At 53.0% G+C, this 16,490-nt stretch overlaps 1 protein-coding gene across 2 annotated transcripts in view; it reads left to right on the forward strand.

Annotated features, from left to right (window-relative positions):
• The first annotated feature begins 921 nt into the window (after positions 1-921).
• LMO1 (LIM domain only 1) overlaps positions 922-16,490 on the forward strand; it is a 35,833-nt gene continuing 20,264 nt past the window's right edge. The window contains exons 1-2 of one of the 2 annotated variants that reach the window (XM_090267660.1): positions 922-1,109; positions 5,564-5,822. Coding sequence is in view for 1 of the 2 variants with exons in the window: in XM_090267659.1 (XP_090123785.1) it covers positions 5,798-5,822 (25 nt within the window). In the remaining variant the exon portion in view is untranslated. The remainder of the gene's footprint in view (positions 1,110-5,563; positions 5,823-16,490) is intronic. The other variant, XM_090267659.1, reaches the window with a different exon arrangement.

Raw genomic sequence — 16,490 nt, forward strand, 5'->3', positions numbered from 1 at the left:
GGCTCCAGCCTTACCCACCCACCCACACTCTCCTGATCTTTCCGGGTTTCTCTTCTGTGGTCTGCAATTTCCTCCGTGGGTGTGAGTGTGCAGCGGACAATGGCCGGTCAATTATGAAAAAAGAAGGGGGTGGGGCCCCTGGGACAGTAGCCCCAGACTCAAATTCACAGAGTCACCCATCGAAGCCACATTCACACGATCTCATACATTCCTGTGCTGGGTCTCAAACCCTGGCCCAGTCCCCAGACCCAGAGCCACACCCAGGGCGGTGCAGGGGTACAATCCCTTCCTCACAATCACTCGCACGGAGTCCTACACTCGCAAGGGCAGGGTCACATACTCAGAACTACATCCCCAAACTCACACCCGCAGTCGCATACATTCCGCCTCCCCCAGTCTCATCTTCAGCTCACACGCACACAGCCCTCACTCTGGCGTGCGGTCACACGCAGGGACACACACATACACACACACACACACACACACACGCTCACATGCACACACTCTGGCGTGCTTTTGTGTTTTGTCAGAATTAATGAGAAAAGTTCCCGTGCCCTGCGGGTAATTAGTGTCCTTGGAGTTAAATAAGCTAATGGCGGGCACCTCTGGCCCAAGCAATTATGTTTGTGTATTGAATAATTGATTCAAAGGGGGGGAAGGGCCGCTAATCAGATCTGAGCATAATGAATTGATTTAATTAACAGGGGGAATTTGAGGGGCCCTGAGAAACGCAGGCTTCACTCCGCTGCTCTGAGCGCGGCGGGCGTGTAGAGAGGACCCGAGCGCGGCTCCGGCTCCAGCTCTGGCCCCGGCCCTGTCCCGGGCAAAGGCTGCTTGTGCCCTGCTGCACCGCTCCAGCGATCCTGCCCGCAGACGTGCCCCTGCAGCCGCCCCGCCGCCCCCCTCCGCCCTCCCTGCCGGCAGAGCTGAGCTCCTGGAGCCCGTCCGCCCCCACCGGTCCGCGGCCGCCTCGGGGCGCGGAGCCGCACAGGGCCGCCGGGAAACTGGGAAGGCGGGCGGCAGTGGACTCCGAGCCGCGTGCCCTCCGCGTCCTCTGCCCGTGCCGGGCAGGAGCCGCCGGGGGACCATGGTGTTGGACCAGGAGGACGGTAAGTGCCTGAGGACCGGCTGAGCGCGGGGCCCAGGGTGGCGGTGGGGGAGGTAGCGCGGGCCCTATGGAGGCCACCGCGGTCCCGGCTGCAGCGCCCCCGCCAGCCCCAGCAGCTCGGTGCTAGGCGGCTTCCCGGAAGCGCGGCGCTGGACACGCGTGCGGGTGTGTGGGTAGGGTGCCAGGCTCAGCCCCCAAGGTTCCTCAGCGGGGTTAGGAAGTCCCACGGGCCACCTCGAGCCCGCTAGCCCCACACTCTCCGGCTGGGAACTTTCTCGCTGGCTCTTGCAGCCTTACAAGCACAGGGAGCGCCTCTCCGACTCGCGCCGTGGGCTTCTCCGCAGTACCCACGGATCCTCAGATCCCCCAGCAGGCTCGCCGGGTGTATCTGCACGTCCCCCTTCTGCACCGGATTGCCAAGTGGCTTCCCCCAGGAGGGGTGCCCAGAGAACCTAGGGGTGAGGGTGCAGTCAAAGCAGCATGGTCCTGGGGTCCCAGGAGTCTGTAACTTACGGCTGCGGGATGGGTGACATTGCTTCACCCCTGGCGAGGCTTGGGAAGGTGCTTGCCATCAGTTCCCAGGCCTAGTGTCTTGGGAGGTGCCCTGTTGGCTAGGGTAGATAGGTGGGCCATATATCCAAAGTATCAGGGGCGGATTTACCTTGAAGCTAATGAAGTGTAAGCTTCAGGGTCCTTCATTGTAAATCTTGTAATCCCTTTCTTAAAGAGCCCTCCTCCCCACTATTGCAGAAGTAAATTCGGCTCTCACGAAATCTGGATCCAACCCTGGGTTCAACTCATACCCTTTCCATTCGAACCGCCCGTTTCTCAGGCCAGTTCACAGCCCTACCAGCGCAAGACCATCCCCAGTGGCTAGGGCGATTCCTTAGTGCCCGGGAGAGGAAGCCCTGAGCCAGAAGGCTGAGAAATTTGGGGCTGGGAGGCAGCTGCTGGTCTAAGGGGAAGGGCCTGGCTGCCTGGTCTTTCTATCTTGTTACACTAGTCCCTCGTCCTACCCTACCACCTCCCTCTATGGTGATCAACTGCCCTGGTTTGCCCAAGACCACTGAAAGTCCTGCATCCTGGGAAACAGCTCAGTCCTGGGCAAACCAGGACGGTTGGCCAGCCTATATCCACAACTTTCTCAGAGCTGTTGTGCAGGGGTGAGTTGGCCTTCATCAAGGGGTGGGAGAGACTAGTTTTGGGGGGTGCACATTTGGCTTAAGCATTCAGAGGGCCAAATGAATTATAACTGCAGCTCCTAGATGGCCTGTGCAGGGCTTCCATAAACCAAAGAGAAAATGTGTGCACTTCTCCACTCCAGCTGGTTGCAAATTCCTGTGCATGGGCTTCTTTTATGAGAGTAAGGGGTAGGGCAGAGCATCTGAATTTGGCTAGCAGGCATCCTGATGGTACTGCAAAGTCTATAGATTCACTCTGTCTTGTCAATGTGGCGGCCACAGGGAAGGGGCCCCTGTCATTTGAATACCTCTCCCAAATATCACTTGTAAAACCAGCTTGCAATCCCATCTTGAAGATAGTTGCGCTGTGGTGGGAGTAGAGCTCTCAAGCAGAGACACATCTGACAGCCTCCACTGTAGAGTTCTGGAATATCTGGTCTGTTCAAGTTCCCCTTGCCTGCTTCCCACCCCCAATGCAGGAACCTTTCCTCAGTACTTTTCCACCAGGTGCAGTGACAAACTGCTAGGACCTCCCCAGAACTTTGTAAGGCAGCCAGTAGCACCCCTTTCTTCTCACTGTAACAGTGGGTGCTGATCAAGTGCCCTCTATCTACTGTCCCCAGAGGCATTTCAAGGGCATTTTGGAGCACTCTTGGCAGCATCCAAGTGAGTACATGCTATCACCTGTGGAATGTGTCAGGTGCAAGCTGCCTCCTCCAGCCCCAGGGGATCTAAGGATTCCACCCTGGTGTTGTGGGTGTGCCTCTGGAGGCAGCTTGGGTGTAGGTGAGCACCTGCATAGGACTTACCTGCCTACTCAGCAATTACTGGTGAGCTGAGAGGGAGCCCACTGGATGAATGAGACTTATCCCTGGCTCTGTCAACCCAGCAGACCCCTTCCCGGCTAGGAGCTCTGGTCATCCATACCCTCAAAGTGAGTAGCTCTGTACACCAACCAGAAGGCCTCTGTGGTGGCCCTTTTCCAGATTCGTGTGGGAGCTCAATGCTCAAAATTGGGGGTGCAAAGAGAGCCATCTGTGAGCACAAGCAGCACACTCAGCGCCAATCCCCAACCTGCTCTGTACCCATTACTCAACACCCTAGGCCTGCTCCATTCCCTGAGTTGGGGCCCAGAGCCCCTGACTCCCAAGAGGGATGCTGGCTGTGTGGCTGCTAATTGGGTACCTTGGAGGCTGGAGGAGCTGATGTTGGGACAGAGTCCCAAGCATGGACAAAAGAGTGGGAAAGTGGCCCCAGCTGTCGAGTCCTGATTTGTGGGTCAGGGCCAAACCCTGAAAATGAGAAGAAGTGGTCTTGGAGGTCAGGAGCTAAGCAGAAGCCCTTGTGGAGTGAACGCCTCCAGGTCGCCCAGGAGTGTCTACAGCAAGAAGCTGCCCTTTGCCGGGTGGTCAGATCCATGGCTTGCTGCACTGTCTAGCCCCCAGCTCAGGCTGGCATGAGGGGCTGATACTAGATGAGCCAGCGGCAGCAGAGCCAAAGCCTCTCTCAGACCCTCAGGGTACAGCTCCGGCTGCAGTGGCAGGGGAAAGATCAAGCTCACAGTCCTGAGGGATGGTCAGGCTGAGCAAAATGATATATTTAACATCAAATATATTCAAGGACTATTAGGATTAAGTATTCAAGATGAAGGGGAAAGGAAAACCCTCTGAGCTGCGAATGAAACATCTAATTAGAAGCTGCCTCTCTCCTGTTTTCTCAAAGCGTGACTTCCCTGCCTCAATAGAGGAAGATTGACTGCAGCACCATTCCAGCTCCCCCATTTCCCACCCCTTCCAAGCACCCTGCATTGGGCCTCCCAGGGCTTAAGGGGCATAGTCTGGCCACCAGGTCTCCTTTGTACCCAATAAACCCCCTCATTGTCTGGGGTACCAGAGTTTACAAAGCACATGCACATACATCGTGCCATCTGATCCCCACAACAACCTTGGAGATAGGAGAGCAGATCTCCCACTTCACCAATAGGGAAACTGAGGCCCAGAGAAAGAAAGCGATTTGCTAAGATCCCTTGTTGGTAATAGGTAGAGATGACATGAAATCCCAACTGGTGGCCCTTTGCCCCTCCAGGGACTTTATCTTTCTTCTCCTTGCCTGGGTCTAGTCCTCATAAGTGATTGCCAGAACTGAGCCTTTGACACATATGTCTGGAGCCCTCCTTGGGCTGGAAAAAAAGCCATTAAGATTTCCATTCCATCCTGGAACTCTGTACTGAAAAGAAGAAGAAGAAGCTCTTGGTTATTGAGTGGTCTTCCTGGAATAGGCAGCCTGGGCATCATCCCCAGGGCTCTGGGGAGAAACAGAGTTCAGTAGGAAAGGAGATGGAGAGTGTCTCCCTTCCTGATTTCTGAGTTAAAGAGCAAGAATTGTCAACTCTGTAATAGCAGGAATCTTTGCTTTGTTCACTGCTGTGTCCTCATTGCCTTAGAACAGTGTTTGGCACATAATACATGCTCAATAAACAGTTGTGGAGTGAGAAAAGCATTAAGTGCCATGCTGTACTTGCTCTGAGAGAAGTTGAGTCAGGGTCCCATTTTCTATGGAATCAGGATGCTCTTTGCAGGCTTGGGTGGTGTTGCTGAGGTAAATGTAGTCCTACTACCCTCACAGTGGGAAAGTTTATGCCTTGCATAGGGTTAACTTTGCCAAACAATTCAGGAGACAACCAGAAACCCCAGGGCAGAGCAAGTAGACAGAGACGGTAGGAGGTCAGAGAAAGATTGCCATGGTGGGAGGGGAACAGAAATCAAGGCGGAAAGGCTGGAAGTGATCGTCCTCTGGTCCATCAGACAAATCTCCAGGATGAGGCGGACCATGGGTACTGAGTGGAGACACGCGCCGAGCTGGAGCACAGCGGCCTCCAGGTGGCGCTGCGGAGCTAGGCAGCCGCGCGTCTCCACTCCCCATTAACCCGGGAGGTGGGGGGTGGCTCAGGAAATGTGTGCATTTATTCAGTAGCAGGAGTGCAAACCTCATACATTGAGAGAGAAAGGCAGCGGGAGACGGCCGCCGAGATTCCCCCATCTCTTTGAATATAATTTTAGATTGAGATTCAGATTAAATCCGAGGGGAAAACACTTTATGAGGCTGAAAACTGTGTCGTTGCCAGAGCCAGGGTTATGAGCTATCAAATGCAATTACATTAAGACAGATTATACTGGGCAAATTGAGCCATTTAGAAGGTGAGAATCAAAGAAACGGCTCTGATCCTCTCTTCCCCTTCTCTCTCTCTCACCCTCTCTCTCTCTCTAAATTGCAGTTCGTAGTTCCTTCAGTTCTGAGGCACAAAAGTAGGTGAGACTGCTTTTGTATCTGCGAAGTGCTTCACTCCTGAATGTAATTCTAGCTGAGTGCAATCTAGGTTAAGAGCCGGACAAGCGGGTAATTAGAGCCCGCTCGCTGCCGGAGGACCGACCGCCCCGCCGAAGCGCGCCCGGAGTCGGTGCCCTTCTCCCGGCCGAGCCGAGCTGCGGCTGGACACGGAGCGCCCGAGATGATGGTGCTGGACAAGGAGGACGGTAGGTGGCGGGCCGGGGTCCTGACGCCCGTTACCCCCTGCCTGGCCTTACGCCGCGGCGCGCGGGAACACACACTCCCGGACACAGGCGCGCACCTGCCAGACTCCGCTGGGATTGCCGAGGGGCGGGGGTGGGGGGGGGGTCGGCACGCCGTGGCCTGGGCCCGGGAGGCGAGGAGGGCCGAGTGGGACTGGGAAGGAGGGAGGTTAGTGAGCCTGGGGCTGCGCGCCCTCCAGCACGTTGGCGGGCGGGCGGGCGAGCTGTGCACCGGCCAGGTGGTGTCCTGCGGGCCACCGGGAGGCTCCGGCTCCCTTCTATCTGCGCGCAGCGGCGGCTGGTTCGTGCAGAGCGTTTTGTCTTTGCGGCTGCTCCTCTCACCGCAGCCATCACCCTCACATCGTAGTGTAACCCGAGAGGTGCTGAGCGCCGGTCAAATCAGTGGCTTGGAGAAAATCGGACTCCAGGGCTTGCGGCGAGCCGCGCTCAGGAAGTCGGCGCCCATTCAGGGGTGCTGGCCGGCTGGACCCTCAGGGAGACTACTGCCCGCAAGTATGAGTCGGTGAGAACAAGAGATGCCTCCCGTGCGGGCCCACTGTCTCCCTGTCTCCCTGTCTCCTAAGCATGGAGGCGGGAGTTTGGCCCAGAGGAAGAAAGTGTCCCGCTACAAGCCTGGAGCATTCTTGGAGGAGTGGCCCGCGAAAGTGGCATGGATCAGCTGTGGTTAGGATCCTCAGGGCGCCTCAGAGGTCAGAACGGAGAGGGCTCCTGGTTGCTGGGGGCCAACAGCAGGTGGTCCCACATGCTCTAAAGCCTTCCTGATTGGGAATGCCTGCAGTTAGTGTCCTGGTGTGCACAGGAGAGGTTGGGGAGCCCAACCCCCTTAAGAGTAAAACCAAGTGGGTACCTTGTGACCCAAGTGCAGCCCCCAGGGTCAGAAGAGTGGCTGTCCCAGGCTCTACTAAGAGGGTTGCTCAATTAGTGTTGAAGGGAGATGTATGTGTACATAATTGTTGGCACGCAGGCTGCCACCTGCCTTCTAATGGTAAAGGAACTGGGAAGGTGGGTTTTCTGTGAGTCAGAGGGACTCCTCTTATAGCAACTGTGAAGGCAGTCCTCTGTCTTTCTAATGGGTGGCCACTGGGCCTGTGCCCTCTGCCCACCAGGTCAATGGTGCTATTGACATGGTCACTTGGTAAAAATTTGAAGTTAAGTGACTTGCTCAAGGTCACACAGGATGTTCACTTTGCTGCTACTGTGTGCTGGTGCCCCTAAACTCCCCGTGACCTTCTGAGACATACAGCAGGGAGGGGCATTTAAAGTGCCTGGCCCAAGGGTGGCATGTGGGGGAGCCCTGTGTCCAGTGAACCCATGAGGGCTGATTTTCAGTATGTGTGGACTAAGAGAGGAAGGGGGAACTCAGTGCTTCTGGTCAAAAGAATCCATTTGCCGGGGTCTAACTGGGGTGTGACATGCATCTCCCGTATGCTTTTCTCTCTTCAGGGACCCCTCCCCTGGAGCCCTATGTGGACCATCAGAGGACGGGACTGATGCAGTTGTTTATAGAATAAAAAGGAGAAGAAGGGGTCTGGGCTCAGAAAACACAGGGAGGGAGGAGGCCTTGACTTAGCGCCTTCCGTCACTAACTCCCTGTGTTATCTCAGACCAGTCATGCTCATCTCTAGACTTTACTTTCCCTCTTGGTAAAATGAGGGGTTTGGGGAAGCCAGTGCAGGTCTCACCTTGGTGTCTGAGGCTACTCTCCCTATAGAAAGCCTGTGGAAATCAGGATATGTCTTTAGCAGCAGTTATCCGGCCCAAGTAAAAAATCCGGATGTCCTGGCCCTCTACATGGGAGGCCTCAGGCATGGAGATTGGTCTCAGGCCAACAAGATGACCCCAGCACTACCACCCGGAGCCTTGGAGCAAGCTCTCCGTCCAGGCACCCCAGAGTGCCACGGGCTCTGTGATACTAAAGGTTTTGGAAATGGCTCTCTAGAGGTCATTTTAACGAATCTCCTGCCTCCAGCCTGCAGTGTACCTCAACCACCCCAGACATGTGTTTCCTCTAGTCTCCACCAGACCTGTGGCAGAGAGCATGTGATGCCCCTCAGTCCCACACCTCGTCCAGTCTATATAACATGGTGCCTACTCTCGATGCCTGTAAGCTCCGAGGCCCATTATGGCACAGGGCAGGCAGACAGCTGGAGCCCTGAGGAGCACTGGATTCCTGTCCTGCCTAGCCCAGAACTGTCCTCCAAAAGTAACCTTTCTGCTCATAAATCCACTCTCCACTCCCTGCTAGAGTCTGGCCTCTCCTGGTTCCAGTAAACCTTGAAGTTGGTACTTTTAATTGGGGGAGGGCAAAAGGCTCTGGATGCACTCACCTGCCCCTCTAAAACCTGCTGTCTAATTTCTTCCTAGCACTTATACCTTCCTAGCACCTGCCGTTTGGGCTGGGTGACAGCAGTGATCCCCAAAGAGTGTGTTCCTCAGGGCTAGGGCCCTGCACCCTTTGTCTGGCTGCAGCAGAGACTCGGGGCTTTTATTAACCACCCCCAATGCCTTTTCTCCACCCGACAGCATCTTGTCGGAAGAGGCCGGGGCTCCTCTGGTTGAAGTCGGGTCTGCCAGCCGCCGCGGACCAAAGCTCCTGCTCTGCTGGGCTGCTGGGCTTTCATGTTGCACTTCTGAAAGATAATAAAATATCAATCGCTTTGCTGTAGCAACGGGTTTAAGAGACTTTCTGAAGTATTGAATCGTCAGAAAAAAAATTTTTTTTTGCTTTTAAGCACAGTGCATTATTAATAAAGTAATCCATTAGGTCGAGCAGTGAAGGGCCACCACAGAGAGGAAAGATCTGTTTTGCAAATGGTTAAACTTCGGGTTTTAAGATTAATTGCTTTCATTTGGACGCTTGCTCTTGGCCTAGCCATTTCCACTTTACTGGAACTCAGGGTCCAGGCTTTCTCAATGCCGTCGGGCCTGCCTGTCAGCAAAGGGAGCCTAGCTCCCACTTTCCCAGAGAAATAGGCCTTCTTTCACTGGCACCTGCACTTGGACTGGCACTGGGCTGTGGGCTTTCTGGTGAGGCTTGCAGTCCCAAGGGAGCAAAGAGAGCTACTGCCCTGAGCCCCAGGAGTCAGATTAGCCCTCAGCCTATTGGAGAAGAGTCCTGTGAGTAGGGGCAGACAGCAGAGAGTCCAAGTGACCCCAAGAACAGTGAGAACCTTGGATTGTGGGGAAATGGGCAGGAGAAGATGCTGAGGACACCTCTTTGGGTAGGTCTGGGTGTCAGCTGCCTCTGTGAAGGCCCAGTAGGAAGGCAGAGATGGCCACAGGAAGCAGCAGGCAGGTTGTAGAACTAAACACCAGACGTGACTCCTAGAGAATTTTTAATAAGTAAAAATGCCTAAGGAGAGTGGAACTGGCCTGAGGAAGACCAGACAGCAAATCTTCAATTGTTAATGACCACTATGAGCATGGCCTCCACAGCTGACTCAGTTGATCTGTGAGGGTAGGCTCTTGGCTATGCTTGGGTGCTGACCTTCAGGACCTCCTGGAATATCCTATCATGCTGTGGACCACAGAGGGTCCTGAGGGCCTCTCCTGGAAGAGTATGGCCAGGACTTCCCTGGCCCTAGAGTGGGGCAGGAAGTGAGCCCTGATGCTGTTCCATGTCAAGAGACCCCAGCAGGCCCTGCTTTCTTCCGAGGCCTGGGAAAGACCTTGTAAGGCTGAGAGAATAGGGGTCAGGCCTGGCATTCACGCTGTACCTAGAAGAGGAGGGTCTCCATCTGCACCTACCATGCCAGCCTCAGCAGCAGCCACCTCCTCACTACCAGGAATGAACATTACAGGTCTTAGGAGCACCCATAGCTGCTTTATCTTCCTGCCTAAACTCAGCCAGGTGAGAGTCTGTAAAGATAGGTCTCCCCCAGTCCCTCCCTGAGCCTTGAGTTAAGAAGCAGGTGTTTCTCTCTGTTCCCTACTCTTCCGTTCATTTGCCCACATGAAGCACAAAGCGGGGGTGGAGTGGGGGGGGCGGACAGGGAAACAACATAAATTGGTCTGTCGTCCAGAATCCATGTCTCACTAATGTACCCAGATTAACTCAACTGTAAATTGTCTCCTTGGATGGCGGTGTCTTGCTAAAAGTTTCCCATATGATTCATGATTTGGATTGCTTTTAACGGCTATTGGCTAAGCAAGCCGGTGACTGTACAAGGTGATGCAATTGGCATTAGTGAGGGGAGGCACGGGAGCGTGTAATGCAGTCAATACTGCATTAACTACTGATGCCCAATTACAGGGAGTGGGAGAGAGCCTTTCAGGAGCATTAGGACCAGGGAAGCTGAGATCACTGGCCACTGCTTGCCTAAAAGCTTCACCCTTTGCGTGCCGGGTGGCCTTGACGCTGGCTTGGCCACTCACTTGGCCTCTGTGGCCACAAGAGCTGCTTTTCTCTCTTGCTGTCTCTCTCTCTCTCTCTCTGAACATATCCCACAAAGATGCTTTTAGCACATAGAAATGTGCATTTTCCTGGACCCAGGGCCTGCCTCTCATCCCTCCAGAGAATGGATTCCCCACCCCACCCTGTGTCCCAGAGTCAGACCCAGCGGCTACCCCACCCGCTTCCATTTAAGGAGCCCCTCAGCAGGTCCCATGTGTGAGCAGGACCAAGAGGAGGTCTATTTTGGTCTCTCCCTTGGAACAGATGAATGATTTCCAGCCAGCATTGGCGGCCGATTCTCTGTGGTCATGGGTGAAGGAGACATGAGGTTCTGGCTTGGTGCAGCTGGGCTGCTGGCACAAGGCTGCTGGGGTTGGGGAGAGGCCATGGTTGGGCAGGCTGGGCTGCCTTTGAGCAGAAGGTGAGTTGTGGTGGTGCAACTAGGGGAGGCTGATGGGGGAGTGACCCAAGCCATGCTGGAGTTCTTAGCAGATGCCGGCCCCTTCTGAGCTATATCCTATCCAGGGCAGAGCTGCCCACAAGTAGCCAGGAGGTCAAGCCTGATGTTCCGATCTATATCCAGGGGCCAGGGGGCCTCCAAAGAACTCTTGACCAGGGGCATTAGGAAGATAGGAAGGAGTTAGGAAAAATGTAGAGAAAAGGGCATGGGTACCCCAGTGTGCCAGGTACTATTGGACTGGCTGCCACCTCTACCATCCTGCTAGACTAGTCAGGGCCAATATGTCCACTGTGGATTTGTGATCCATGCCCACCCAACATTGAGGCTGCTTTGCCTTTATACCTTCTCATCTCTACAATGAGAATAACCACATCAAACTGGCTGGATTGTTATCAGGATTAAATGAGATAATGTCCATGTACACACTTGATAAATCAGGGAGCCTCATGCCTGTGTGAGGTGACATGGCTACCTGCATAACTACAGTATGATCTAAAATAGTCCTGTGCCCAGTTTGGTGCCTTTGTCACTTCTGGGCACTGGGACATCACCTTCCATCTTGCAGTTAGTTTATCTATTATGGCCACCAATCACTGCTGTCCAGGAGACAGGCTCGCTTCACTACTCACTACTGCCCAGGTTTCCAAGGTGGTTAGCATTATGGGAAGAAGCCTTCAAGATCACTCTTTGCAAGTCCCTCCATTTATAGGGAAACAGGTAAAACACAAGGGGGCAAGAAAGTTGCCCAGAGTTATGTAGGGAATTATAGACCAGAGCTTCAGCATCTTTCTGGGTGCCATGCCCTCTCCCCTGGCCCCAAGGTGTGATGAGGCTGACTGATAGAAAACTCTGGTGAAGAGGAACATCAGCCATGTGCCTAGGTCTCCCAGCCATGGCCCTAGCCAGCCTTCTGACAGCTGAGTGGATCTCTGCCTTTATACCCTTGCTCATGTTGACCCCCTTGTCTGGCATGTCTTTTCCTCTTTGGTTGGCCTTATAGGAGCCTACAGGTGGCCAAAGCCATTCAGGCCATGCTCAAAGTCACATCTACCCAATGTAGCAATAAGCTCATCTCTCATTGGGTGGGATGTGTTTATTTTCCACTCTACAGCAGGAGCACTCAGTGGCTGACACAACTGGGGCAAATTAAAAGCAGATGGCATGAGAGGAGTGAGCAGCTGGTCCAGGTAGCAGAGGCAGATTGGGTCCCCAGCTCCTTCCTCTTGCCCCTTTCTCACTGCTGGCATGATTCAGGAGACCTGGATTCTCATCCCAGCTGACTGCTATGTGACTTCAGAAAACTTATTGGGCCTTAGTTTTCACATCTCTACAATGGGAACACCTAACTGGCACCCAATGCCCATGCACACATTTGATAAGCCAGGACTCCTCATGCCTGTGCAAAGTGACATTGCTTTCTGCACAGTTACAGCATGAGCTCTTTTGCCTTTGGTCTTTAAGGGGTCTTAAAAACACAATACTTATAATTTTACTGAACCCTTGCATAAAAAGAAGGCATTGTTCTATGCCTGTGAATCCATCAGTTATTGCTGCATGAACAATCACCCCAAAACTCAGAGGCTCAAAACAAACATGTATTTAGCTCTTGAATCTGTGGGTCAGTTATTTAGACTGCACTTGGCTGAGCAGTTTTTCAAGTCTCACTCATACCTGGCAGGTGGCTGGTCAACTGGATGCTGGGGGTGACAAGACTACATGTCCCTCCTCATTCTGCAGGCTCTTCCGGCTTTTTCACATGGTGGTGAAAGGTCCAGGAGAGAGAGTGGATGCACACAAAGCTTCTTGAGGCCTAGCTTTGGCTCTGAGATGTCATTTTTGTCACATGCTATTGGCCAGAATAAATCACAAGGCCAACCTCAGTTCAAGGGGTGGGGAAACAGGTTGTACCCTTGAAGAAAGGAGATGAAAAGTCACATTGCAAAGGTATGGATACCGGGAGAGTAGAGAATTGGGGCCACTTCTGTACTCAACCCACCAAAACACCTCCCATGTGTGATTTCACTTAATATCCTTTTAGGAAAAAGCTACTACTATGATCTTCATTTTACAGATGAGAAAACCACTATATAAAGAGGCTGTGTAATTGGTCACGGATCCCATTGCTCACAATTCCAAAGCTGGGCTCTGAACCCAGGCTGCCTGACTGTGGAGTGAGCTGTTTTTCTCTGTACTCTGCTGGCTCCATGTTCCAGCTGGCAGACTCAGGGAAGGGGGAGGACACTAGGGGCAGGGAGAGGAGGGGACAGTGAGAGGATGGCTTGGGAGGACCGTAGGGGGAGGCTTGCTGTTGGGGAGGGGGTTTGTCTAGGGCTGCCATTGGAGCGCTGGCCTGTTCCTCCATGGGCAAGGGGAGGAAGACCATAAGGAGGTCTGCCCCCACTGCCTTCTCCAGCTTTTCTTCTCTGTTCTGCAAAACCACTGGACACTTGGAATGGGTGTGAAGCTCGTGGTTATGAAAGCTAACTTAAACCTGGGCGTATATGCAGATATAGCCAGGCAGGACTCAATTCATTGGTTAGCCCCTTGCCTCAAAACGGGAATGGTAAGTGGGCTGGTGAGAGGCCTGCGTACATTCATAAACCAGCTGATTGAAAAGCAATATTTCAGATAAATACAAGCCAGCGATCTATCAGTGGTTGTAATAAAACCCAGGCTTCAGGCTGTGATTTTATTTTGAAATAATAAGAATTGCTTGATTCTTTTTACTTGAGTTACCATGGTAATTCTGGCGTGGAGCAGTGTTATATTGATTTAGAAAGTGGACAGTAATATTTCTTTTGTGTTATTCTGTTTCTAGGCCTTGATTTCTAATTTCCACTTGGAGATTACTTTTATAAATTTCTTAAGTCCTTCCACTTTTTTTCCTCTCACAGTATAATTTTCCTCTCATACGCTGCTATGTTCTGAGCTTATTGGTTTGCTCTTATTTTAAATTAAACTTGCTGGTTTCAAATATTGAAATGACATCTTTGTCTGTGTCTGTACTTTGGTTTAGCAAAATATTACAGTCTGACGCTTTCTGCTTAATAATTTAAGGGAGGCATTCTGTCGGCCCTCACTGGGTGCTGATAACTTATGACTCAACCAATGCAGGCCTTAAACTCCTGACATTTTAATATTGTGTGGCGGCAGCAGCCGCCCCTCCGCTCTGAGTCTCAGTGGAGAAAAATCTGTGTGGTACCCCAGAAGGGAGTTTTAATAATTCAATTTTGCCGGTTGGCGCAATGACTTGACAGAGAGGGGGAGGGAGACCACTCTTCCCAGATAAGTGGGAGCATCTCTGGCTTGAGCATCTAGGGCCCACAGCCAGCACCCGCTCCATCCTGTCTCTCCTCTCTCCCCTGAATTTTTTAAAACTCCAATTCCCGACCCCTGGTGATAGATTGTCCCAGAAGGGCTGTGTACAGGCTGCCTACAGTGCCATGAGGATGCTTGGACTCTCTGTTTCTCAGTTTTCCTGTTTGTAAAACAAGAGGAGCTATCAGGGGCTTTGCAACAGACAGACTCGGTTCAAATCCCACCTCTGCCACATAGTAATTCTTAACAGTAAACATAATAGTAATTCCAACTAGTCGAATGGATATGATCACGACCACCTTTTAGGCCTGTTGGGACTTCAGTAGGCAAAGTTCTAGCTGGTCCTGAAGGTGGTCGGTACAGTTTCCTTCACCTTCCTAGGGTTTTGGAGGAGACAGGAGAAAATGGAAGTGGGTAGACTTTGAAATGCTTATGCTGCTCCAGATGTGCCTGGGGTTCAGAGCCCTTAGAGGGCTGTCCTTTGGGAAGGCCCAGGGCTATGATGCCATGAAGAGGTGGTCAGCTCTGCCCATATTCCTGTTCCGGCCAGTAGAGAGCAGAGAGTCTGGCTAGGGCAGGCTGGAGAGGGGGCTCTGTCCCCTGGGTGCCTCTTCTCCCAACACTCCAGAGCAGGAACAGCATCTCAGGCCCCCCATACCCAACAGCTTAGCAAGGACTGGGCTAAAGGGGAAAGCTCACAGGAACATGGGTGGCAGGAGAGAGATCTGTCTGCAAGCCTTCTTCTCTCTGGCCTGGGAGGGGAGGCCCTCCTATTTCATGTGTGTATGCAGTGAGGCAGTGTGTTAGTCATCAATTGCTCTGTAACAAATCACAATTTAGTAGCTTAAAACAACATGTATTTATTATCTCACAGTTTCCGTGGGTCAGGAGTCCAGAAACAGCTTAGCTGGGTCCTCTGCTGCTCAGGGTCTCTCAGACCGTAATCAAGGTGTCAGCTGAGGCTGTGGTCTCATATCAAGATTAATCTGGGAACTGAGTTTTCGAGCTCACTCATTTGATTGTTGGCAGGATTCAGTTCCCCACGGGCTGGTGGACTGAGGCTCCCATTCCTCACCGACTGTGGATTGGAAGCTGCCCTCAGTTCCGTGCCACACGGCCCTCTCCAGTATGGCAGCTTGCTTCCTTAAAGCCATTAAGAGAGTGTCTGCTAGCAAGCAGGAAGTCACAGTCTTTTATAAGATGTGACACATCTAATCACAGATGTGACATTTCATCACTTTGGCTGTATTTTCTTTCTTAGGAGCAAGTCACTTGGTCCAGCTCACACTCAAGGAAGTGTGTGTAGGGGGAAGAGGGGATTACAGAAGGGTTTTAAAATCAGGAGACAGAGGATCACTGGGGACCATCTTATAAACTGACCTACTGTGGGAGATCAGCCTCTGGAACAGCGCTCTAGGCCCCAGGTACCCAACAGTTTCGCTGCCCCAGAGAGAATGAGTTACCAGCCTCGTCCCTGGGAGGCCCAGTGCTGCTGCTCACTGTGTCATCTCATGCCAGTGAAGGCCCCAGAGGTGTCAGAGCTTTTCATTTCATCTTCACAGCATCCATGGCAGGCTGGGAAATCATATTCAAGCTCCATTTTGCAGAGGGGTAGGTTGTGCCCAAGAGGGAGAAACACTTGCCTGGGATAGCCCAGCAAGTTGGTATATGGCAGAATACAGATGAGAACCAGGCCTCTTGCCACAGCCTGGGCAACTGGTGGTAAATATCCTCCCAGGCCTTCCCTGTCCCTGGTCGTGAGAGGGGATGGCGCTGATTATAAACACATACACACAAGTTTGCCAGGACCACCAGGAGCCTGCAGAGCAACTGTCCATTACTGCAAGGCCTCTCAGTGGTGACCATACTTTTAGAGGAAACGAAGGCCATTCCTTCCTGAGCCACCCTCCCTGAAGCTGCAGGACTGAGGGCCTCACCCCCTTGCTGGCTGTTGCCAGGTGCAGGTGAGCCAGCATCTTTGAGGTGGCCTGGGCAGAGGCTGCTCCAGCAGTTCCTCACATGGAAACAGGGCTGAAAGAGGCTCTCCAGCAGGTGGAGACGCAGGGTTGGGAGCCAGAACTCCCGCAGCCACAGTCTGGCTCTGCCGCCAGCTCACACTATGTCCCTGGGCAGGCCCCTTTCCCTCTCGGGGTCTAGGTTCCCCCTTACATTTCGAGGGTCACTGGCTGCTGATGCCTCATGTGTGGTGCTGGGTATGGAGACATGGCAGTTGGTGGGGAAGGGGTGTGGTGAGGCCAGAACCAGGAGAAAGAAACCATCTGGTGAGGTTTCTTTGGCTCTCCTTGGTGTCCTGGGGCCAGGAAAAGTAGAAATCCCGGGGAGATCATTGGTGGCACCTGGCCCTCCATACTTGGTTTTGCCACATTGGAATCTGGTTGGATGGTCCCATCCCTTGCTGTTTCTAGGTAGAACTTCCACT

Source organism: Furipterus horrens, unplaced genomic scaffold, assembly GCF_987537825.1.
Source record: "Furipterus horrens unplaced genomic scaffold, mFurHor1.1.pri manual_scaffold_2, whole genome shotgun sequence".
NCBI lineage: Eukaryota > Metazoa > Chordata > Mammalia > Chiroptera > Furipteridae > Furipterus > Furipterus horrens.